The sequence below is a fragment of the Apis mellifera genome, linkage group LG16, assembly GCF_003254395.2.
Source record: "Apis mellifera strain DH4 linkage group LG16, Amel_HAv3.1, whole genome shotgun sequence".
Taxonomy (NCBI): Eukaryota; Metazoa; Arthropoda; class Insecta; order Hymenoptera; family Apidae; genus Apis; species Apis mellifera.
In genome coordinates, this window is record NC_037653.1 from 4,825,076 (window position 1) to 4,849,548 (window position 24,473).

A 24,473-nucleotide genomic window follows, 5' to 3' on the forward strand; every position below is an offset into this window, starting at 1 on the left:
TATGTTATTTATACATGTATTTCTTTTTCACGCGATCAAATATAGATGGTACAGCTTATATGGTTTAAATTGAATTAAGAACTGGATTCTTCCAAACGTTTTTGCAGACATGCGTTGTTATTCTATCCTTCGATGACAAGGATAGATCAAACTTTGATTTGGTCTACCTTACAATTTATATTATTAATAATATTATGCACGCATGTGTGTAAATTTATTTGTAACATACGTGTCATATACGATATAAAGCGTGCGTACATAATGCGCTTGCGCTAATTTTTCTTCTAAAGAAAGACTGATCTTCTTATTCAGTTTAAAATGCGCGAAAAACAGCACGTACTTTATTTGTACGGCATATAAAAACTACTGTGAATTATAACACGGGGAGAAAAATCATTTTTTTACTTTTTCATACATAAAACGATTAGGAATATATCTGTGTGTGTGGCATGTCCGCAAATGTGCTTTGTAAGTCACCGACGAAGTGTTATGCATAATTGGACGGCTTATGCGGCATAGGAGTTAGGTTTCATTCAAGAATACTAAAAGATATAGGTAGTTCTTATGTATTGGAATTTATGAGTTAAATTATTGAAATAACTAATTAGTAAATTTCGGCCAAAATAAATTTTTCTAATTGGAGAATAGAACAACTGCTGTAAAGCATTGTGTAAAAATAAAATTGAATTTTTACATTAATAATGAGAATTACCTACAACTGTTAGTGTTCTATCTCATAGTGAATAATACTGAAAATAAAAACAAGTCGATGAGATTATTTATAAATAAGGAAAGAAAAAGAAACGATATCTTTGAAGTAAGAAAAATTGTGAAATCATAGGTTATATTATGTTATTTCTTCGCACGTTCGTTTTTTTCTAGTCAAGTTTTTTTAACTCCGGCATATACGCTGCTAAGCCATTCATTTATGGCAAGGGACAATCACATTAAATTTTTGATTTACATCGCATCGGTCGATAAGATTTATTTTCTTTTCCTTTCCGTGTCATTCCATTCTCGTGCTTGCGATGCACGTCCCTATTCAATGTACATGTGTGTATAACCGAGAATAACAATTAGTTGCTAGTTTGCGCTTCGATTATGTTATAATTGATAGAGATCTAAGATACAAACATGCTTCGTCTGTAATTAGAGTTGCTACCATCTTCTGCTGTTGCTTCATTATATTAATAAACAATGTGTGACATATTTGTTTTTATACTTATATAACAGAATTATTATATGTAGAAATATTTACAAAGTGCCTATGAATTTCCACCTATTATTTTTTTTACATAAAACATCATTAACATTTATCTTTCTAATAGATTGCAAATAATTTAAGATATAATATTAGAGATTTATAAGATAATAAGATATTTTTATCTGTATACATATATATATCTATATGTTTGTCAATGGTTTATAAATATTTTATAAATCACAGTATTTTTACATTATGTAAATATTTATACAGTTATATACATTTTGTTCTAATTTCATAATAATATTTTTGTTATCAGCCAAATATTTTATTATTTGCACGAATCTTGTCTACATTCTTCTTCTTTTTTTTTTTAATTAACTTATAAAAAAAATATTGTATGGTGGAAATTTTTAAACATTTTGTATGGTAGATGTAGTTTCAAATGATCTTTAATTGAAATATAGAAAAGATTTTCTTAGAATGTCAAATTGACACGCACAATATATAAAGAAAAATAATATCATGGACTTTTAATATTTTATAATGTAAAATCTACAAGCACAGCACTGTAACAAATATATTTCGTTTAATTTATGTTACTATCAGTGAGAAAATAAGCGATGTTTAGGCATGAAACATCTCTTATTTGTAGAATATATTATTTATAAGATCTGCGATATATATATATATAAAATTATTAATTGCGTCTTTATTATTTAAGAATTTTGCGCAAAATTAACGATTATTTTTAATTTTTATCATCGCATAAAGTTAAAATATACTTTACATGCTCGCGAAAATGCGCAATTTAGAACAGTAATGATATAACCATTGTTAATATTTGATATGACATTATGCAATTGCAAAATTGTTATTACAATTTTGTAATTAATTGCATGTACTGTTCTTATTACATATTTTCATCTCGTAGTATGTGTATAAAGAAACATCGACATTTTTACAGCCAGTGTATGAATTAGAAGGATTAAAAGCATTGTTGTAAATTAATGTATACAATTTTTTATTTTTATCACGATAAAAATTCTGATACGATCCATTGAAAAAAGGGGGAAAAAAAAAAGAAATGTTTCAAGTAGCAAGTGTATCACCACACTTTTTTAACTTTTTATTTTATAAAATGAACATCGAAAGATGCAAACTACATTATTATGATAATATAGAGATACCTCAGATGTAAGTTAAAGTTAATAATTGCACATTAATGATTCCAATTTACCATTTTATCTCAAAAAATAAATTATAACATAAAAATAAATGTATTATTAATTGCATCAGAACTGTATTGATAATACATTAATTTTTTTTTTCTTTTTTTTTTTTTCAATAAAATTAAATGGTCGATTAAAGTTGATTATTAATTTGATCGATATTAACTTTAATTTATCTTGAGGTATAAATGGCTCTATGTAACTGGCTAGGAATATGTAGCGCGAAAAATGATATAGCGTGCCCTATAAGAAACCTGTGCGTGACGTTTGTTAATTATTAATATAATTAGGCAATACGTTATAAGAAAATGAGGAGACGGCGGTCTTTTTCATGAATAATTAATATAATTTCATATAGGATACATATTATATAAATATTCTCTTCTGTGACCAGAGAAAGGTGACTGACAAACCATGTATTACTTTACATGTTAAAGATGCCATTCATGATAAATTCATTCTAATATTTGAAAGAAATAACTGTGTTAATAGTATTTGAATCAGCTAGTATAGAATTTTGTAAATTATGCTATTGTAATAGCAATGAGCATGATTATTATATGATTATTGTTGTCAATATGATTGTGCTGCATTAAACAAATAATAATCATTGAAATTAAAAATAAAAAGAAAAAAACCTTTGAGATTTTACTAGAAAAAAGTTTTGAATTTTCTTTTATCTCTCTGATATAAAATGGCAATTAATAGCAGCATAACTTATTACAATTCGAAAGAAGGGAAACAAATTTTTCCAAATATATAATGGAAAACTATTTTGCTTGAAAATCTGAGTCTTTGAAGAGTGAAGACTTTTTTACAATTTTGATACATAAAGTGAAATTTGCAATAACAAGTAAGATAATTATCAGTAAAGATATTTTGATTATTATCATTCATTTTTCATCATGCTTTAATTATTGCTTATGTTTTTATTGCTTTTTGTATTCACAAAAGTACATTGAGAAAACTTTTTATAATGTACATAGTATATTATCTTAATAATGAAGACAATTAACACAATTTGAACTTTGAATTGAAAAAGAATGATTGAAATTTTGTTTTTTTTATTATTCTTTATATTTTTTAATACATGCACAAGCAATATAATATCTATTATATTTGATATGTATAAATCCAATGGCACCTACTAACGTTCCTGTGATATTCTATGTGACTGATGAGTTTAAGACGTGTGATACGAATCACGATCCTTTTTATATACAATTGACAATAGAAATCAGTTTTTTATACCATCAATTTTGTACTTTTATAACTTGATATTTTGAGTTGAGTTTTGAAATTTTTAAGTGAGAATTTTCGAGAATTTTTATACGGGCATACTTAAATTTTTTAAACAATCTTTTTTACCTTTTAGATATTGCTAAATATTAAGATGAAAATAATCTAAAGATTAATATATTGCATGTTTTATGCATTAGATATCACAAAAAAAAGAGATTAACCATAATTAATAAAATTGATTAATTATTTTATCATTACTCGAAATAGCATCAATCATACTTATTTGTATAATCTAAAAAATATGATTTTTATACGATTATCGATCGATATGATGTGTATGTATTAATCTTTCATTGTAAATAACTGCTAGAATTACAAAAAATTGCATAGTGATTCTTTTTTCCCTCAATACTCAAAGAGAAAAGATGTTTGAATCTGGGTATTCAACTTTTTATACATGTATAGAGCGTTTTTCAAGAAACATGTTGAATTAATGGCTTTTTTCAAATACTCACTTTTAGACTTTAAAACAGATCTCTCTATATATGTATACTTCGTTTTATAATTTCCATCACCTATTTTTCTTCGTTACAGAATTGTAAAAAATATTAGAAATACGTTAGAAGGATAATACAAAAAAGTATTACCAAAAGTATTCTTTATAATTATAGTTATTAATCGTTGCGACGTTGCATCGGGATTTGTAACAACAATTGCTTGTCCTGCAAATATAGCAATAAAATATTTTACAATTAATTCAATTAATTAGCGACATATAAGATAAATCGTTAAAATGATTTTCTTCACCGTGTAGCTTGTATCGAAATTTTTATTTATTATTTCGACTATAGTACTGTCAAATAAATGATTCTAATACCTAATGGATTAAGTATACGTACGAAATTCGTTTAAAAATATCGTGCTATCATGTACAAATATACGTAAGTTTCACTCGAATTGTAGACGTAAAGATATGCTATGAATTGTCATTGTTTTATTTCTCGTATACGATATAATATACATTTATATAAGGAATGGAATATTCGAAATCTCGAAATTAAAAAAATTCTAGAAAATCAAACGTAAAAATTAAATTTTTTAAGTCAGATTTCGACTCCATCTCTATATATATATATATATATATACACTTAAACGATTAGTTGTTAATTTCTAATACGTTGGGTAATATACATTCGATAAGTAAACACGTCTTTTTTTGCATCTATTAAATTTGAAAAAAGGAAATATATCTCGGCCTATAATATTTTTAGCGAATCATAAACTTTCTTTGTATTAATCGCACAAAAAAAATTTAAAACGAATACCAATTATTGCTAATCTATCCGTGATTTGAATTTATTCCTACTTTTAAAAAAGAATATTCTTATTTTCAATCTAATATTGTTTTTTAATTACAAGTTTCTTAATTTAACAAAATATATAAAAGAATCTTATGTATATGTTTTATTTCATATTAAAGATTTCCTTGTAGCAAAATTAATACGTAAACAACATGTAACGACTAAATATTTTGAAGGAATAATTTTTTTTAGACGTTGTTTTTAATCATCTTAAGCACTAACCTTTTGTAATGATATTCTTCCGTTCTATATATATAAAACATATTTTTTTAAGATATATTCTTTTAATTTAATTGTGATTGAGCTTTATATCATATGGTTACAATACTTAAACAACTCTTTAAATTTTCGCGTCCGATATCGAACAATATTGAACAATCGGAATTAGTGCACATAATAACTGTAATCTGCGCGCGCACATGTAAAAGAACGATACACGACCAAATTCAAATCGATTTAGCGATTATCGTTTGAGACATAGAATTGACACGAAAAGAATGGTTTCATAAAAAAAAAAAAAAATGTAAATGCTCTAAAATAAGGGCCTATTACCGCCGTCTCCGATTTAATTCGTTGATCCATGACAAACTAGAAACTTTTTTTCTTTTCTTTTTATAAATTATAAACAATATTTATAATTAAAAAAGATAAAATTGAAGTACAGCCATGTATTGTATTACTATATTATGTTCATATATAATGAAGAATAAAAGTTAAATTTCGTATATCTTTAGATTTTGTATGATATTCACTTTAAAAAGAAGAAGGTTATGCTAAAGATAAAGATATATATATATATATATTATATATTATATCTATGAAATACGTGTAATGATAATTGATTCGCCGATTTCGTGCAAAGATGATTGACAAACGACAAAAATATTGTAGCGGCACTGATCATCGAATCATCTTTTTGTATGAAAATAAAAAAAAAAAATTGTAAAGCGATATCGGTAACGGTGCACTTGATGTGAAAGGAAATACACAACACAATAATGAGCCATGAGCCAATTTTATTTTCCATCCTGCCTCTTCCTCTTATCAACATAACTGTAGGTTATAATATAATATAATATAATATAATATAGATTATTTATATTTATACAGTATATTTTTTTTAATTCATCTGATGAAAATCTGAAAATCAAAACCTAAATTTATATTTTATGCTAACTCATGAATTTAAAAAACAAAAATAGAATTCTAATTAAGTATATATTTATTATATATTTATCACGCGTATAATTAATTATTTTTCATCTATTTATGAAGTTTTTTTAATTCCGTAAGACAAAATACTGAAATAATAAATATTTTTTATTATATATGTAAGTATATATATATATATATATATATATATATATATATATTTATAATTATAAATATAATAGTTAAATATACCCATTAAGAAATAACAGTAAATAATTACGTAACAAATATAATTAAAGAAAATTACATGTTGTCATCTAACGGCTTCTCGCAGATCTAAATTCACTGAACTGCAATTCCTTCGTTATATATATGTCATTCAATATATATATATATATATATACCATTCGTATAATATATTGATATGACGATTAATTTTTCTCAAATATTTTTCATGTTTTTAAAAAATGAATCAAATAGAGAAAATAAAATTTTTCAAATTAAAATATTAATATTTAATACATTATCTTTTATGTCAATTGAAACAAATATTATTAATACAATTAAAAAAGCTAAAAAAAATAGTTTAATGTTTGGTATTTATTTTTATATTTAAACTTTCATGCAAATTTTTTTTTAGCAAATAATAAAATAATAAAAAACAATAATAAAATAAAATAGTCAGCTAATAGAAGAAAAAATAATTATTCCAGATCTTAATTATATTTTTATTTTAATTTTATTTAATTTTTATAATTTATATCAAAAAATAAAAGTTTCTAAATCATCATCGCATTTAATCTTATAGCATATTTTTTTATATACTTTTATACAAATAGAATCAAATTGATCAAAATACAAAATGAACATAAGATTAAAATTATAATATTAATTATGCATTGAAATTTATGCGTCCAAAGTTATTATATATTCGAATTTAATGAATTATTCAAAAAACAATAGCCTTAGAGAAGATTCTCAAATAATCTTTTCTTTTCTTTTCTTTTTTTTTTTTTTTTTTTTTTTTTTTTTTAAGATTATACAAATTATATATTATTTGACATTTTAAAAATATAATTGCAGAAATAAAAATTTTTTTTTAAAATCATTCTGAAAATTGTAGATTTATTATGATAATTTAATAATTAGAAATTTATCAAAAGAAAACATTAATTTTAACATTTATATTTGCGTTCATTTAATTTTATATGGAATTCTTGTATAACCAAGAATTCCATGAATACTTGGTGGGGAATAAATTGATCGAGGATATTCATACAGTCTATATCCTCTTAGTACAATTGCGAACATACAACCGCGAGTATTCGTTATATAATATGGTATTTTTCAAATATAAAGGAAAAAAAGAACCATCGAAATTTAATGAATAAAAAATAACGAGTTTGTTGGTGATTAGTTATTATAATAATAAGATAAAAAGTTTTTGTTGAATAGAAAATTAATACACATTACAACAATAATAAAAAAATTATAAATTAATTATAAAACTAAAGTTATTTCAGTCTTTTACATTTTATTGAGAATTGAAAATATTTTGTAATAAAAATATAGCAAAATTATTAAAAGAAAAATGCATTTATCATTAATGGACAAATATATTTATATAGAATAAGAATATATAAAATGATATATCAAATAAATACGAAGAAAATAATGAAGTTGATTTATCTTATTTTAATATTTTTCAATTCTATTAGAAATATAAAAACAAATGATGAATCGAGTGGAGAATATCTTCAAAATGTGATGCTTCAACTTCAAGAATTTAATGTTCCTTCTTCTATCAATAATTATAATCGATTATCATCAAATAATGATTATAGAAATATAATTTATATGAATGAAGATCAACAAAATCATAAAATTCAAAAAATTAATATGAACATACGGCGAAATACGCAAAAACATCAAAATCATAGTTTTCAACAATATGATATTCTTTTTAATAAAAAGATTGATTTAGATGTTCCGCATTATGAGGTAAATGAATAATTTTTTTAATCATATTTTATTAATTATATATATTTATATTATTTACCAATAAAATCGCTAAAAAATTATTTATTTCTGATTTTTCAGTCTCACGTTCCTACTAAAGTACGAGAACCAGAAATACTTGGATTTAGAAAAACAGAATTGGCAGCTATGTATAAGAATGCATTAGAAAAAGGATCAACAATCAATTTATCTTCATTAACTAATGCACTTTCTTCTGGTGAAATACCTCAAATTAGTCAAACTCATGTAGAGTTTCCGGTCAAGCAGTCTCTCTATGAATATTATTTTTTTCCATTAAAAACTTTCATGTCAGAATTCAAAAAAAATCATGGTTATAAAACAATTGTAAGTAAACTTCTATAATTTCTTAATATTTTCTTATTTTATTTGCAAATAGTTAATTCATTTAATTAAAAAAAAATAAATAAATAAAAAGTATTATATTATTATTTTAATCTCTTCATTATGATATTTCTAGTCTATTCCTGCATTTGACGATACGAAAGTTGCACAAACCCAAACGCAATTATCAAATCCTCTCATTGTAGCCATAAGCACTTTTGTTACTATAGCAATTGTATTTATGATGACCGTTCTGTTCTTACCGAAATTTACTCAACTTGATGTACTTCCCGAGCGAAATATTCAAGATGATTTCTTTTATCTAACAAATATAGTTACGAATGCTACTGAACGTAATAATTTTTTAGATAAATTTATAAATCATTATATAAATTTTGTTAAATAATTCATAATAAAAATAATGCAATAATAAGATAAATATATAATAACTAAATAAAATTTATAATAAATTTATTATATATAAGAAAAAAAATGTAAACTTAATTTGTAAAAAAATGCTATATTATTTTAGATTATATCTTATATTTTAAATTTAGCTATTAAATTATAATATATAAAATAAAATAAAACTAAACAATATGACAAAATATATTCATAACATCTATTTAATTATATTATTTGTTATTAGTTAGATAAATTTAACAAAAACAACATTGAGCTAAACAAAACAATTCTTAATTAATAACATTATATAATATTTCTAATTTTGTTCTTAAAAAATGTTTTACAATTATTTATTTTTGTACATAAATATTAATAAAATTATGTGTAGTATATATATAACTAGAGATATACTCGAAATAATACAACATTAAACATCTACAATATAAAAATCTATAAATATTGTGCATTTTTGTAATTCTAATTACAATAGAGAAAATAGGAATAAATTATTTTGTGTGATCTATTTGAGGAATGTATGTGTATGTAATTACATTCAAAAATTATTTAAATTTGTAAAAAAGATGTTTTCAAAGGTACTTTTCAAACTTTCCTGTATATATGTTATGTATTATAAAAGTATAGTTGAATATATTTTATGATCTGTACAATATGAAATATACATAAAAAGGAAGGCACACTTTAGAATAATACCTGTAAGCTCATTATTCATTTTACATGTCTATTTTTTTTTTTTTTTTTTTTATCAATCTGTCCGATTAACAGTAGAAAAAGATGTTTGTTCTGTTGTTTTCCGCTTTAACATTACTTGACGTTGATGTTCGTATTCAAAATCTTCTTCAGTTATATTTAATTTTCGAATCTACGATATTATAATGAATTTATCTAATAGTATATATATATAGAAAAAAAAGCGAAATATTTTACCTGATGAACTAAAGCTTCTTCTTCCATAATATGTTGAGGAGGATTTCTTAATACTTGAAGAGTTTCATAAACTGTTGGACAATGTTTAGTAAGAGATGTACGACCTAAGCTGCCTTTTAATAAAACTAGTCCAACTTTAAAGATAATTTTGACACCTTCACAAAGAAACATATCCCATATTCGTAAAATACTTTCCCAAGGCAGTGTTCGTGTATAAACACATAAGAACCATTCAGTCATATATAAAATTGGTTCCATCTTTTGTTTCTTCTAAAATGATTATGAAAAATATAGGTACATTTTAATTTCTAATTATGTATAAAACAATCTACTAACCAGATGTTTGTAAGCAATAGGAGATACTCTTTTTAAAAGAGCAAATAAAATATCTCCATCTCGTAACAATGTTTCCATTCCTTGACTATAATACCCAATCAAATACTTATCACATATTGCAACAAGACACCAAAATGCTTGTACTGCTGGCATATGCATTAATAAAAATGCTGCAATAGGTGCTTGGGCTTGACAATAACCAACTTTACTATTTAAAATAGAATAAGCTTTCAATACTTTAAACAATTCTTCTTGCCCAGGAGCTTCTCCAATAAACATTATATGATGTGGAAATTGGCGATGAAGATCTTTTTTAATATCATCAATATATTTTGGATCACCAGATCGTTCCACCAATTCTTCAAATAAATTTGGATTCGTATCCATTAACAATTGACCTCCACAAAGATTTAGCCATGCACGAAGCCTTACTGAAGGTGGAATACCCTTTCTGCATCTTTCTCTGACTTTACGATAATTTGTATTCATAAAATAACTCCAATTATTTAACATTTGAATCCATTTTCGTTCCCTTCTTAGCATTACCTCTGGTGGTAAACCTTGTTTATTGAGACTAATATTGTAAACATTAAACATATTTTAATATAAATCATATAAATATTTTCAAATATCTTAACTATTATATTAACATATATACTATATATATATTTTTTGTATTACCTATCAGAGCTACAATTGGAATCTTGAAGAAAACCATGTCGATCAATTTTAGATCCTTCAAACTTATCACTTTCAGTTTCTGCATCCCCATTATGTGATCCTGAGGACGCCATAGCATTTTTCTAATTGTCTAAAATAAAATATTTAAAAACTTTTATACAATGTTATTATTTTTAAAAAATTATATTTTAATTAAAAAAATTTAATTTATTATACATAAATATATATTGCTTAAACATTTTTATTTCTAAATATATATATGAAATATCATGTATCAAATAATATTCAATATTATTATTAATATAATTATATATTTAAAAATAATAAATAAAAAATAAATAATTATAATAATTTTAAAATATTAATTTTAAAATTTGTTATAAGTATTTTATCAAATATTTTCAAAATATGTTTTGTATATAAAATAAATGTCAATAACTATTAATATTTTTTTCACTTACGATATTAAAACCAAATAAGAAAAGAAAACATCTCAGCTTTTTAGAATTGACAGTTGACAGTTAGACATCAATGAGTTCAAAAAATAACACAATAACATAATCATAGTTTAAGATATCAATACTTCATATATTGCTCAATAAAATAGTGTTTTGTAACGCCCAAAATGCTCGTATAACGAATTATAATCATTTATACGTGTCAAGTATCTTGTTTCCACTTGATAACTAATATAAACACATTGTCATATATATATATATATGTATATATATATATATATATATATATATATATATTCACACAATTATTTATTTTCACATTATCACATTATGAAAAATAAAAAAAATCGAGTGAATTAACATTACTTACCATCGATGATGCGTAAAAGTGTGATATATAAAATCTCGAAAGAATATATTATGCATCGCTTTAAATTATCGATATTTTACTTTTATCATTCATATACGTCAATTATAATCTATATATATATATATATATATAAGTTAAAATTGATTATTATATATATATTACAGCAAATATAGCGAAATTTTTTTATTTCTAAATGTAACTATCACATACTTTATATTAATTGGATAGTTCCGTTCATTTATTTACAGTTATCCAATAGTAAAAAAGAATTAAAAGCAATGAAACTATATCTTAAATAGCATAATGAATATAATTATAAATATAGGTATAGTTAAAATCTCATCTCTTATTAAAAAAAATTTACTAAAATAAAGAAAAATAAAATTTAAATAATATTAAACTAACAATAAATAATTAAAAAATGAAATATTTTTGAGTTTGTTATTATATATATATATTATTATATATATGTATAAATATTTATATTTTCAATCTTGCATAAATTTTTTAAGAAAACAAAATGAATTTGATTGAAAAATTATTTTGATAATTACATTTATAATTATATTATAATTATAATATACATATATATATATATATATATATATATATATATTATATGTTATATATATAAATATATCTTCTAAATTTTTATTTAATAGAAATTTAGATTTTATATTTAATTACACAATTTAAAAAAATTTCATAAATACTTTAAATCATTTTTTAACAATACACATAATAAATCAATGAACTTTATCAAATGAGTGATTGAATTTAAATATATTTTAAAATTGTGCTAAAAGAAACAGCAGAATCATGACAGAAGGAACAAAAAGTATTCCTATTAATATGTTAACGTAAGTTTTTAATAATATAAATTTGATTATTTTTTTTAATAATTTCTTTTATATAAGGTTAATGTAATATATTTTATAAATTGATATCTTTCAGGGCAGAGGAATTGTTAGAAAATAAAGGTTTGAAATATAATGCATGGAATGAATATGAAAAATCAGTTAAAACTCTTCCAAAGTCTGAAATGAAACAATTTGAACCAAATAATTCATGGCTTCAAAATATGCAAATTGAAAAGGGTATTATAACTAGAAAAAATTTAATAGCCATAGAAAGAGTAGATCGCATTTCTCAGTTAGCTAGTGCAGAATGGTTACCTGCACAAAAAAGAGCAAAAGTAAAAAAATATTCTGGTCAAGATTGGAGTAGTTTTGGTTTGGAAAAAAGTGGTATCTTGTATTTAATACCAGAAGAAGCATTATTTCTTCTAGAAACTGTATGTTATTCCAAAATAATTATTTTTATAAAGTAATAATGTTTATAAAAATTATTTTCAAATAACAATAAAAAAAGTAAAATATTATTCTATTTTAGAATTGTTTAGAACTTACATGGAATGATGTATCATTATCTATTCAACAAGCCTATGAACTTTTAATTGATAATATTGAATGTTCATTGGAAGAATATAGAGTTTATAGTCAATTGATACGACATGGTTATCGTATACAACGATTTGTTTATAATTCAGAAAAGAATGCAAAAAGTGATGAAAATTCTAGTAAAAAACGCAAAGTTATTGTTGAACCTGAAAATGGTCTTTGGATGACTGATATTCAAGAACAAAATAAAGATTATATAAATATACATAATAGTAAAAAATCTGTTAATGATATAAAAGAAATTGATACAAATATTAACAATTTTTCCATAAAAATTTATCAAGATACAACAGAAGATAAAAATATATTAAATAGTGTCTATGAAGTCATAGAAAATCTTCTTTGTTCAGTAGAAAATATTGAAACTCAATCTACAAATTTTGAATATCAAAACAATACAAAAAAAGAAAAAAAGTTGGATACTAACTTAAATATAAATGAAGATAAAAGGAAACAAAAATCCAAAGTAGAAATTATATCAGATGAGACTTTATTAAGTAATATCAGAATTGTTACAAATCAAATGAATGATTATATAAAAAAAAATAATGTATCAACAAATTGGCGAGCATCGCGTATACAACGTAATGTTAAATTAGTACCTAGAAGAACAGATAAATTATCAACTACTGATATTTTAGATCCTAATATTAAAAATTCTGAATGCTGTTCAAAAAAACATAAATTTAAGAAATCAAAACATGAGGTATAATATTTATAATTTTTAATATTGTATAATATTAATAATATTAATAATATTAATAATATTGTATAATAAATAAATTAATATTAAAATATTAATGTTAAGAAAATTTATAATTTTTTTTTAATTAGGTAATAGAATTATCTGATGATGAAATTCAAGAGATACCAAAACCAATTACACGAATGGATTTATTAAATTTAATTCCAAATATTGCATTTCAATCAGTGATTACAGTAAAAATATCAAGAGGTTACATACCACATAGTATTAAACCTCTTAAAACAATTTATCATTATGAAAGTGCAAAATTAAAAAATTTACAACAAGTAGATAAAAAATTACGATCTGGTCAAAATAATATATATAATAATGCAAATAATAATGCAGTTCAAAATGCACATCAATACAATATTTCTATAAGCAACAACAGTAATAAAAGAAATATATTAGATCATAACTTAGAAACAAATGTACACAATGTTATTATGCAAAATTATTTTTCCATGCAACATGAACATTATACAAATTTTAATTCTAATTATATATATAATAAATCGCCTTATACATATAGTAGAAATCTATATTGGCGAAATGCGTTTCAAAATGTATTTGTTGCTCTTGATAATCGTAATACTGTTCATCATAATAGATTTACATCAATGCAAATGAACAATTTATTAATACCAAATATGAGTAATAACGTAATTAGAGATTTCTTTACTCGAAATCAATTTTATCACAATTATCATCAAAATTTCTTACCGTTAAGAAAATTGTATCATCAAAGAATTATAGAAAATACATCGATTCGCTGTAGCATAGCTGGAAATCTATCAGTTTCAGATTCATGTCAGAGGAATTGGTCACAAAGCCATTATAAAAATACAAATACAATATCAAATTCTAATGATGAAGTCTATCAATCATCATTTAAGATATTACCAGGAGCATCATCATGGTTAGAATTAAAAACTAAATGGCTTGAAATAAAAACAATTACTATTGAAGATGAAGATATAGGAAAGGAAGTAATTGAAGATTGTAATGAAATACAAGTAGTTGGACAATTACGCAGTCCTCTTGTTGGATCAAAAAATGCAAATAGTCTTGAAGAAGTTTTTAATAAACTTAAAATAATTAAATCTGCACCAGAAAAAATTGTAAGAAAAAAGAAAAATAAATATAAAATTTCATACAATGTTTATTCTAATACACAAACTTATAGAAAAGCAAATCCTGGTCTTCCACACTATAGAATAATTGTAATAAGGTAATTTATTTTTACTATTCATATTATTCATACTATTCATACTATTCAAAGAATATTAAAAATTTATTAAAAGTTCATTCATAAAATTAATCATGTTTTGTTTTTTGTTTTAGACAAGATGATTCATTTATACAACCAATTGAATTGCATCGTTTAATGCAAGAAGCAGAAAGTGTACCAATATTATTAGCATGTGTTTCTATGTCAATTTCATATATTCAACCAGGATATATATCTATACCTAATTTAACATAATTAAAATAAAATATTTCAATATGCAATATATAATTAAGTAATATTTAATCTTTTTTTCTATTTATTTTTATATAAAATAGAAATAATTAAAAAATATATTATATATACAAAACAAAAGAGAGTTAATTAACTTAATCATTACATACTACAAGCATTTATATTATATTATTAGCAATATATTAAAAAATAATATATTGAATAATATTTACTTTGTAATAATAATTGATATTTTACAAACCTTATTTATAAATTTTATATTTATTTATATTTAAAATAAAATTTTCAGGTAATATATTAAATAATACATAAATTATATATATTTCGTACTTTATTATAAACATTTCAAACAACATTTCACGTTGTAGAAATTATTTTTAGTTTATTTTTTATATTAAATCTTCTTAATAATCATGAAATTATTTTCGATCTATAACTGGTTCTATAGTTTGTCCACCACAAATTTGACCCCAACCAATTAAACGCCAATGTTTTTCAACACGACGTGATAATGCAATTTTTTCGTCAATTTCTGTACATACAGGATTCGTTAAACTAATTTTAGCTAAATCAGCACGCGTAGCTAATACACGACCTCCAGTACTTAATGATCCAATATTTACTAGTAGGACCTCATTTCTCGATAATTTTGGTACCTATTATCAAATATTTTACAATTATAAAAAAAATATTTTAATATAATATTTTTATTGTATTATTTATTATTAACATAATTATTACCCTTGCTCCTTTCTTATCACCCTCAGTTCTGACTCCTAACAATCGTTTAAGAAGATAATATGATATTTCAAGTTCAATAAAAATTTTAGGTAGAGCTCCTACAGCTCCTAAAATTTGACCCACTAAACGATCAGCTCGACATAATGTTGGTTCAATTTTTGTTCCGACACCTTAAAATTTATTGTTTATATATTATCAATTTTTTTTTATTTTTATAATATATATTCTTCAAATATATTTTTTATATATATTTTTTTTATAATATTTAAATTTATTTACCAATAAGACCTCCAGGAACAGCAAATTGAAGTTCATTTTGTTCAGCAAATAATGACACTATCCGTGAAAAAATGGGTCGACAAGTCAATTTTCCTTCACTATCTTTCGATACTAATCCAGGGCGGACTTCAATTTCCATACCCACCTAAAAAATAGAAATAAATGAAATTATATTTATATAATAAATAAAATTAAAAAATATATTTATAACATACTTTTAATACTCCTCTTAAAATACTTCCTCCAGCAACACCACCTTTCAAATCATCTACTTCACAACCAGGCTTATTTACGTCAAATGATCGAATTACAATTAATCTCGGTTCTGAAGTGAAATCTCTTAAAGGTACTGGAATTTTCTTTGTAATATATTCACATAAGACTTCAATATTATATTTAAGTTGTGCGGAAATTGGTATTACAGGTGCTCCTTCAGCTACTGTACCTAATTTAGAAAAAAAATAATTTATTTAATAACATAACATAAAATAAAAATATTGTTTAAAATTAGTATTGAAATGGAAATACCTTGTACAAATTTTAAAATTTGTTCATATTGCTCTTTTGCTTGAGCTTCCTTTACTAAATCTATTTTATTTTGTAAAATTACAATATGTTTTAGTTTCATAATTTCAATAGCAGCCAAATGTTCTGATGTTTGAGGCTGAGGACATGATTCATTGCCAGCTATAAATATTTACTGATTTTAATATTTTAAATAATTATTAATAAATGTAAATATGATGTAATAAAATTTTAATTATATACCAATTAAAAGTAATGCCGCATCCATGACAGCTGCTCCATTCAACATAGTTGCCATAAGAATATCATGACCTGGACAATCAACAAAGGATACATGACGTACAAGTTGAAATCGTCCAGAGCAAACTGGTCGTAAACAAGGAAATGAATCATCTTTGCTTGATCCTCCAGATATATAACATCCTGGTCTTGGACATTTCTCATTATCACATTTATAAATTTTTGCATTTGCATATCCTGAAACAAATAAATTAAAAAAAATTGTGACATTACTTTAAAATATTTTTATTTTAATTTTATTTTAATAAAATATTTTTTTTTATTATTATTATTGATGAATGAATAAATAAAATTAGAAGAATTAGAATTAATTACTAGAATTAATCATAAGAAATAAATATATTAATTATAATTGATATAATAATATACATTTATTTATTATATTGAAAAAAACATTTTTTTTAAATGATTTAAAATTGTTTAGAATTTAGTTAAAACATAAAATATTTATAAAATTAAAATTAATTTATAAAATTAAAATTTATTTAATGTCAAAATATGAATAAAATTAGTTTAATATATTAATTTTTTTTTTATAAAAAAATATAATTTCTAAAAATTATTTTCTTGTTTTTAATATGTTAATATGTTCTTAGTTCTTAATATATTTTTTAAATAGTATAAATCATGTATTAAATATTTATGATTTTAATTATTAATATATTAAAGATTCTGCTTTCAAATACTTTTGTAAGTGTACGTGTATATATATATATATATATATTAAATAATTAAAATTTATTAAGTAGAATTAACTAGAATTAATTAGAATTATATATATATATATATATATATATATATAATTAAAATTTATTAACTAGAATTAATTAGAATTAATTAGAATTATTATAAAAACACAAAATAAAATTGTATTAAAATATCTTATCAAATATTATATTTTTAATTAATAATTTTTATAATTTAATCGTGTGAATTAAGGAAAAAATTATATGCTATATTTAGCAAAATGATATTTTTAATATATTATTATAGTTTCACAGAAACATCATAAATAATTATATATAAATATAAAATAAAACTTTGATACAAAAGTTATTAATGATGTATAATGATGTATAACATTATTGAAATTTATGATTTATATGTAATTTCATATTTAAAAGATGTAAATATATGTATGTAAATATATTAATGCAATTTATTGCTACAGTATTAAATTGCCATGATGTTTTTTAAACTAGTAGTAACTATATAATCATTTTATAACAGAAATAATTATCTTTTAATTTTAATTGATATTTTCTTAATAAATAGTAAGTGTTCATATTAAAATTAAACATATTTGATTATAAAAAATTTTATATTGATAATAACAGACATATGTAATGTTAAGTTTATGACAACATTTATGAATATGCAAATCAATATTATTTTCATTATTTTAAATTTTTTTAACAATTCGTATCAATAAGAAAAATATTAACATATAAGGTATAACATATATATAATTACTTCTAACAAATACATATAAAATTGTAAAAATTATTACATTTTCAATATTAATTTGTTAAATATTTAAAATTTTTTTAAGTAATTATATAATCTATAAATATATACTATTCAATCATAAAATACAGAAATAATCATTAACAAAATTAATTTAATTCTAATAAAGTAGTTTTTCATTTGTCTACATCATTTTTCCGAAGATTATTAAAATAATTGAAACTATTTGCTTATACAATTTTACTTAAATATTAATACAATAAATTTATAAAAAAAAAAACTTAAAATAAGTATCGTCTACAATTCTGAGCATCACATTTGCATAAAGTTTTATTGTTCGATGAGTCGGATTCTGATATCTCTGAGCATAATTGTACATTTTCTTGAAATTCTGGGTATACATTCAAATTTTCTTTCATTGATGCACGTTGCATTATAGAGTTTTCGCTATTCTTTGATGATTGACACATGTAATCGAATGTAATTTCTTCGTTTTGTTTAATATCTTTCGTTGCAAACAATGCAAGTTTAGGAAGATTTGGATCAAGACAATTAATCCAAACACCATAAACTGCTAAGTTTGGATCACAAGAATGATTAATGAAATGAGAAATGTTACCATATATAGCAGCATCAACAGTATATGGACATTGTTCTTCAGATTCATTATAATCAAGATCAAATAAATATGTTCTACCAGCAGCATCATATTCTTTGCCGCGCTTTTCAGCTTCTTCATTTGTTATTACTTCTCCTACATATTGTGTGACAAAACTTCCTTTTTTAATTGTTTTCATAGTCTTCACACCCCATCCTCGTCCATTGGCAGTTCTGAAAATGCAGAATTGCATTTTGGTGCCACGCTGCACTACTCGATTAATGCAATCTATGTCACAATTACATCGTTTATTACATTCATATATCGGTGTTCCAGGTGGAACTCGAATTTTATGTTTCAAAGTGTATGGACATAATCCATCATCCTGAGCAAAACAACACTTTGTTTTGGAATTACAAGTTTTGCATTCACAACCAATAGGTGGATCATCAGGTATTATGACTCCATTACCAGGTAGATATTCTTCTATATAATAAAAATTTTGAGGTGCTCCTTCCAAATCTATTATATTCTCTACTCGTATTAATGGTTTACCTTTAGTAATAATATTCATTTCATTTTCCCAATCTTCTAAAGATTTTAACTGTTTCTTCCTTAAATCAATAATTAACATACGAAGAATATCATGTTTTATAACTTTTTCCAATTTACTATTTTTAACATATTTTTGTTTCAAAAATTTAAGTATATTAATGAACATTGTATTTGATTCAACTGAAATTGATGTTAATGTCTTTCCTCCGCGCTTAAGATAATTTAAAAATTTTTCAATATCTTGATTATTTGGATAAAAATTTACTTTTCGTTTAAAACTTTCAAGTAATTGTAATCTATTTCTCTCAAATTCTTCTAGAATATCTGAACAATTTATTAAATTTGATATAGGTTCCCAAGTATTATATTTTAAATCCCAATTTTTCCATTTGATTAAATAAGTTGGCACACCTTTTATTTCTTTCTTTGCAAGAATTTGTTCTACTTCCCAAATATCAGTTTCTGATAACAATGTTTTCATTCCATTTTTAGTATTATGTCTTGTATTTATATGTTTTATATCTTCTAATATAATTCTAAGCTCTTTCAATTTAACATTTTCTAAATTGCAAAACATTTTATATTTTTCAATATCACTATCAGTACATGATTTGTTTTCTGTATTTTCCATGCTAACTTCTTGATTATCCAAATAGTCCGAATTTTTTCTGTTAATTGTTTGTTCTTCTTCTTTGTTTTGTTTAAATAAAACATCACTATTACTGGAGTTGCTGCCATTTGATTTACTATAGAAATAATTATCATTATAATTATTTTCTTGAGGAAAAATAAATTTTTGATCAAGCTTCTGATGTTTAGTTGGTGGTTGAACATATCCTGGAGAGGCTGGTCTCTTTCCTCGTGTAGACATTTTGTTTGTGTAGCCAAGATTTGCTTCTTGTTCCCCTCTGGTACTGTCCTCTGCACGAGTGTCTGTAATGCCAAACATTTAAAGGATGTCATTCCCTCCAGTCACATTTTTCCATATTTTGTTTAACTTGTAACTATTCCTCCCCTTTTTCTTAGTATTAATGTTATCACCTTGTACATCAAAAATCCCTTGAATCCTCTTCATTCTTCTCATTCATTTATTGAAAAATATATTTGATGCTATTATGAAGAAATTAACATGATTTATATATAGAATTGTTTTATAAAAAAGTGTGCCATATATAATAATAATTTTATATATATGATATAGAAATATGAAAATATTATTTGAAATTTCTATTTGATTGAATACAATAATGTTCAGTTTTAATTTTTACATTACAATATAAATAAAATAAAATCATAGTTATTTTTCTAAAATATATATAAATTGATTAATTAAAGCATACCTTAATACTAATTTAAAATTACTTTTATAATTAGAATTATAAAATTATTAAAATATGATTGTTTAAAAATAATTTATTAAATTTTATAAACTTTATTTATGATTAATTAAATTATGTATTATATATTATGTATTATTTTAATAAATAAAATATGCATTAATATAATCAATAATTACCTTTATTGCACTTAATATATAATATATATATAATACATTCATACATAGATACATAGATGCATTCATACATATATACATATATAATACATATTATTATAATATTTCACATTTTATTTAACATATTTACAATAATTATACATATTTTAAATAATATAATTATATATTATTATAATAATTATACATATATATTAAATAATATAAACATTTATATAATATATATTACAAAAATTTTATTAATTATAAAAATATAATTAGTACAATTATACTTACCTTAATATATTTCATCATATAATATAAAAAATATATATATGTACACGCATTATATCTTACAAAATTAAATTTATTAAAATAATAGTTAATTAAAATATATATTTATATATATTTGTAACACTTTTAATCAATTTATTAAGGTATGCTTTAATCAACAACAATAATTTTAATATTTTAAATATATTAAATATATAAGATTATTTTATTTTAAAACATATAAAAATATATAAAAATAATTTAATTAATATATATTTTACTTTTTATGAATGAAAAATCTATTTAAATCATTTATATATCAAATTAAATATGAATAAAGCAATATAAATATAATATAATAGCAATAATATAATAAATAAATAATAAATAAATAAATATTGTTTTATATTGCTATATCAATATTTTGATATGCATTATTATTCTTTAAATTTGTTTCTAAATTTAATATTTCATAAATAAATTTTTTTTATATTTTAATGTTAATATTTTAATATATTTTAATATAAATAATTATACTCTGAAATTATTAAATAAAAAATAAAATTATTTTCTTTTAGAGAAAATATGCAATAATGAATAAATAATGAATATAAATTAGGAAATAATTTGAAAAAATAAGAGAACTATTTTATTATTATTATCTATATTTAAATAAATAAAAATTAATATTTAAAATAATTATATAACGCTATAAATAAACTAACATTTTTGAAAATATCAATTGTAAAATATTTTCGATCCCGCGACTTGAAAGTGTTTTATGAAATGGCGACAACTTCATATATTTAACGCCATCTATGTAATAAACGATGAAAATAGCTTTTTTTTTAAATGAAAATAGTTTTATATAAAAAAATTCATTAAATCAAAAACATTTAAAATAATACTAAATGAAATTTATTTTGTTATTAAATTATCAATCGTTTATTTATTTGTGCCTTTTATTGTTTAAAAATTTATTAATTATATTTTATTTTTAACTATTTTTTTTGAAGAATTCTTTTAATTTTCCTGATTATTTTATTGAATGTTTATACTGTAGCATTACATTACAAAAATAAAAACAAATAACAAGAACAAAAAAATGTTTATCTGCAAATTTATATATCAACTGATACTTTGAAGAAGTAATACATATAATAAATAATATATATATAATATGTAATACGTATAATATATAAATAATATAGTAGTATAATACAGTTAATATTATAAGAGCAATATATAATAACAATAATAAATAATATAGTATGTATCATAATAGTTGACTTTATAATTTTTATTATTTCATCTCTTCATATCTTATTTTTATTACAATTACAGTTTGTTAGAGTTATTATATTTATTATTTTTAAACTATTATAATTTTTTTAAATTTTGATAATATATTATATTGAATAATAAGACAAAAATGAAAAAAAATCTTACTTATGCAGCAATAATAAGGAATATGCAAAGTGAAAATACTGCAAATCACATTAGTTTTATATAAATTATTTAAATTTACTTACCAAGTTTAATGGTAATATTCCTTTCTAATTCATTTTTAAAACGAACAGTCTGTACTCCTGATATAGCTTTTACAATTGTAGATTTTCCATGTGCTACATGGCCAATAGTACCTACAGAAGATTTCAAATTTTTATTTTGTAATATATTGCTTTTTAACTTTATATTTATATGTATAATTTTAATGATGTTTATATATCATTAATATAATAAAGAAATTATATTTACCAATATTAATTGTTGCTTGTCTGCTGATAACTTCACGGGATAATGCAGTCAATTTACTAACATCCTAAAAAAAGTTTTATAAATTTATATATTAAGATAATAAAATAATTTTTATAATTGAAAGGAAACTAAAAGTTAAAAAATTAAAATAAAAGAAATTATATTTTATTTTAATTAAATAAATTTATAACAACATTGTATAAAATGAATATAATATTTTAACTTACTCTTAGATATTATAAGAGATTATTATGAAAAAAAAAAATGTCAATGATAGGATATTTATTATTAATTCAGCACTAAATAAAAGTATAAATATAACATTATTATGATAATATGAAATCTAAATATTATTAATAACTATTGAAATTAAATTATTAATTAATTTATTTAATTAATAATATTACTAACATTATAATAAAATATAATTTTAAAAAGTATATAATAACATACTTTTCGAAATTTATTAATAAAAATTTTCATTTAAAATTTACATTTTCAATGTAAGTAGAAATGATGACAGTATGCTAATACGAATTGAGGTTATATAAAATATTATGAAAACTTTTGGATTATAAAAATATATAAGTATATTTATTACTTACAAGCTTTGAAAGATCTTGTTTATAAAGATTTGGTTGACCCGTAGTCACTCCTAAACCTTCCTCACCACCCATAATCACTAAATCACTTTCCGTAACACGCAAACCACGCGAGAGATACTTAAAAAAAGGTAATAGCTAATTTGAATATAGATGACTACTAGTTAAAAGAATCAAGAAAGCAGAAGTAGCGCCAAATAAAAATATTTCAAATTAAAGCAATATTTTCAGATTATTTATCTTTTCAATTCTTTATATATTAATTTTTTTTAAATATTGATTTTAAAATAAATATAATATAAATTTGTATATATAAAATAAATATGATAAATTAAAATTTTAATCTAAAATTAAAATCGTTTTTGATTTATTAATAAAAATATAATATTTTGAATTTTTAAAATAAAAGAGAAAGAATAAATAATCATAAATTTCATACAAAAATTTTAAT

General features: G+C 21.6%; 4 protein-coding genes and 1 long non-coding RNA gene across 11 annotated transcripts; 2 read left to right on the forward strand and 3 right to left on the reverse strand.

Moving 5' to 3' along the window:
- Positions 1 to 1,984: 1,984 nt before the first annotated feature.
- Positions 1,985 to 6,144, reverse strand: LOC113219291. The gene is made up of 2 exons (XR_003306198.1): positions 5,262 to 6,144; positions 1,985 to 4,400 (listed from the first exon to the last, which is right to left on the reverse strand). It is a non-coding gene; the product is annotated as an uncharacterized LOC113219291 (long non-coding RNA).
- Positions 6,145 to 7,835: 1,691 nt separating this feature from the next.
- LOC102654289 lies at positions 7,836 to 9,000 on the forward strand. Its single transcript, XM_026445776.1, has 3 exons — positions 7,836 to 8,192; positions 8,292 to 8,555; positions 8,689 to 9,000. The coding sequence occupies exons 1-3, from the start codon at positions 7,836 to 7,838 to the stop codon at positions 8,956 to 8,958; spliced, it is 891 nt and encodes a 296-aa protein (XP_026301561.1). The 3' UTR covers positions 8,959 to 9,000.
- A 695-nt stretch (positions 9,001 to 9,695) lies between these two features.
- LOC551429 (TBC1 domain family member 10A) lies at positions 9,696 to 11,870 on the reverse strand. 3 transcript variants are annotated; one of them, XM_016916936.2, is made up of 6 exons: positions 11,748 to 11,764; positions 11,381 to 11,416; positions 10,920 to 11,049; positions 10,239 to 10,812; positions 9,903 to 10,172; positions 9,696 to 9,837 (listed from the first exon to the last, which is right to left on the reverse strand). In XM_016916936.2, the coding sequence occupies exons 3-6, from the start codon at positions 11,030 to 11,032 to the stop codon at positions 9,721 to 9,723; spliced, it is 1,074 nt and encodes a 357-aa protein (XP_016772425.1). In that variant the 5' UTR covers positions 11,033 to 11,049; positions 11,381 to 11,416; positions 11,748 to 11,764; the 3' UTR covers positions 9,696 to 9,720. The 3 variants fall into 3 exon arrangements, with proteins under 3 accessions (XP_016772425.1, XP_006561447.1, XP_026301562.1); XM_006561384.3 differs by lacking the exon at positions 11,381 to 11,416 and having other exon boundaries at positions 11,748 to 11,870; XM_026445777.1 differs by lacking the exon at positions 11,748 to 11,764 and having other exon boundaries at positions 11,381 to 11,605.
- A 575-nt stretch (positions 11,871 to 12,445) lies between these two features.
- On the forward strand, positions 12,446 to 15,569 carry LOC725252 (GATA zinc finger domain-containing protein 8). Its single transcript, XM_001121123.5, has 5 exons — positions 12,446 to 12,607; positions 12,702 to 13,041; positions 13,140 to 13,913; positions 14,042 to 15,183; positions 15,297 to 15,569. Exons 1-5 carry the CDS (start codon positions 12,567 to 12,569, stop codon positions 15,436 to 15,438), a joined length of 2,439 nt encoding a protein of 812 aa, XP_001121123.3. The 5' UTR covers positions 12,446 to 12,566; the 3' UTR covers positions 15,439 to 15,569.
- Positions 15,570 to 15,749: 180 nt separating this feature from the next.
- Positions 15,750 to 24,200, reverse strand: Su(var)3-9 (suppressor of variegation 3-9). Of its 5 annotated transcripts, XM_006561307.3 has the most exons (10): positions 24,026 to 24,174; positions 23,421 to 23,484; positions 23,195 to 23,305; positions 19,367 to 20,833; positions 17,224 to 17,457; positions 16,984 to 17,142; positions 16,671 to 16,900; positions 16,456 to 16,600; positions 16,177 to 16,346; positions 15,750 to 16,091 (listed from the first exon to the last, which is right to left on the reverse strand). In XM_006561307.3, the coding sequence occupies exons 1-10, from the start codon at positions 24,095 to 24,097 to the stop codon at positions 15,855 to 15,857; spliced, it is 2,889 nt and encodes a 962-aa protein (XP_006561370.1). In that variant the 5' UTR covers positions 24,098 to 24,174; the 3' UTR covers positions 15,750 to 15,854.
- Between the last annotated feature and the right edge of the window lie 273 nt (positions 24,201 to 24,473).

Excerpts from the sequence above, each read along its gene's own strand:
- LOC102654289 (XM_026445776.1), top strand. The coding sequence starts at position 7,836 with ATGATATATCAAATAAATACGAAGAAAATAATGAAGTTGATTTATCTT. Across the intron at positions 8,193-8,291 it reads TAGATGTTCCGCATTATGAG|TCTCACGTTCCTACTAAAGT; the intron begins GTAAATGAATAA and ends CTGATTTTTCAG. Across the intron at positions 8,556-8,688 it reads ATCATGGTTATAAAACAATT|TCTATTCCTGCATTTGACGA; the intron begins GTAAGTAAACTT and ends TGATATTTCTAG.
- LOC725252 (XM_001121123.5), top strand. The coding sequence starts at position 12,567 with ATGACAGAAGGAACAAAAAGTATTCCTATTAATATGTTAAC. Across the intron at positions 12,608-12,701 it reads ATTCCTATTAATATGTTAAC|GGCAGAGGAATTGTTAGAAA; the intron begins GTAAGTTTTTAA and ends GATATCTTTCAG. Across the intron at positions 13,042-13,139 it reads CATTATTTCTTCTAGAAACT|AATTGTTTAGAACTTACATG; the intron begins GTATGTTATTCC and ends ATTCTATTTTAG.
- LOC551429 (XM_006561384.3), bottom strand. The coding sequence starts at position 11,032 with ATGGCGTCCTCAGGATCACATAATGGGGATGCAGAAACTGAAAGTGAT. Across the intron at positions 10,173-10,238 it reads CTATTGCTTACAAACATCTG|AAGAAACAAAAGATGGAACC; the intron begins GTTAGTAGATTG and ends TAATCATTTTAG. Across the intron at positions 9,838-9,902 it reads AAGAAGCTTTAGTTCATCAG|ATTCGAAAATTAAATATAAC; the intron begins GTAAAATATTTC and ends ATAATATCGTAG.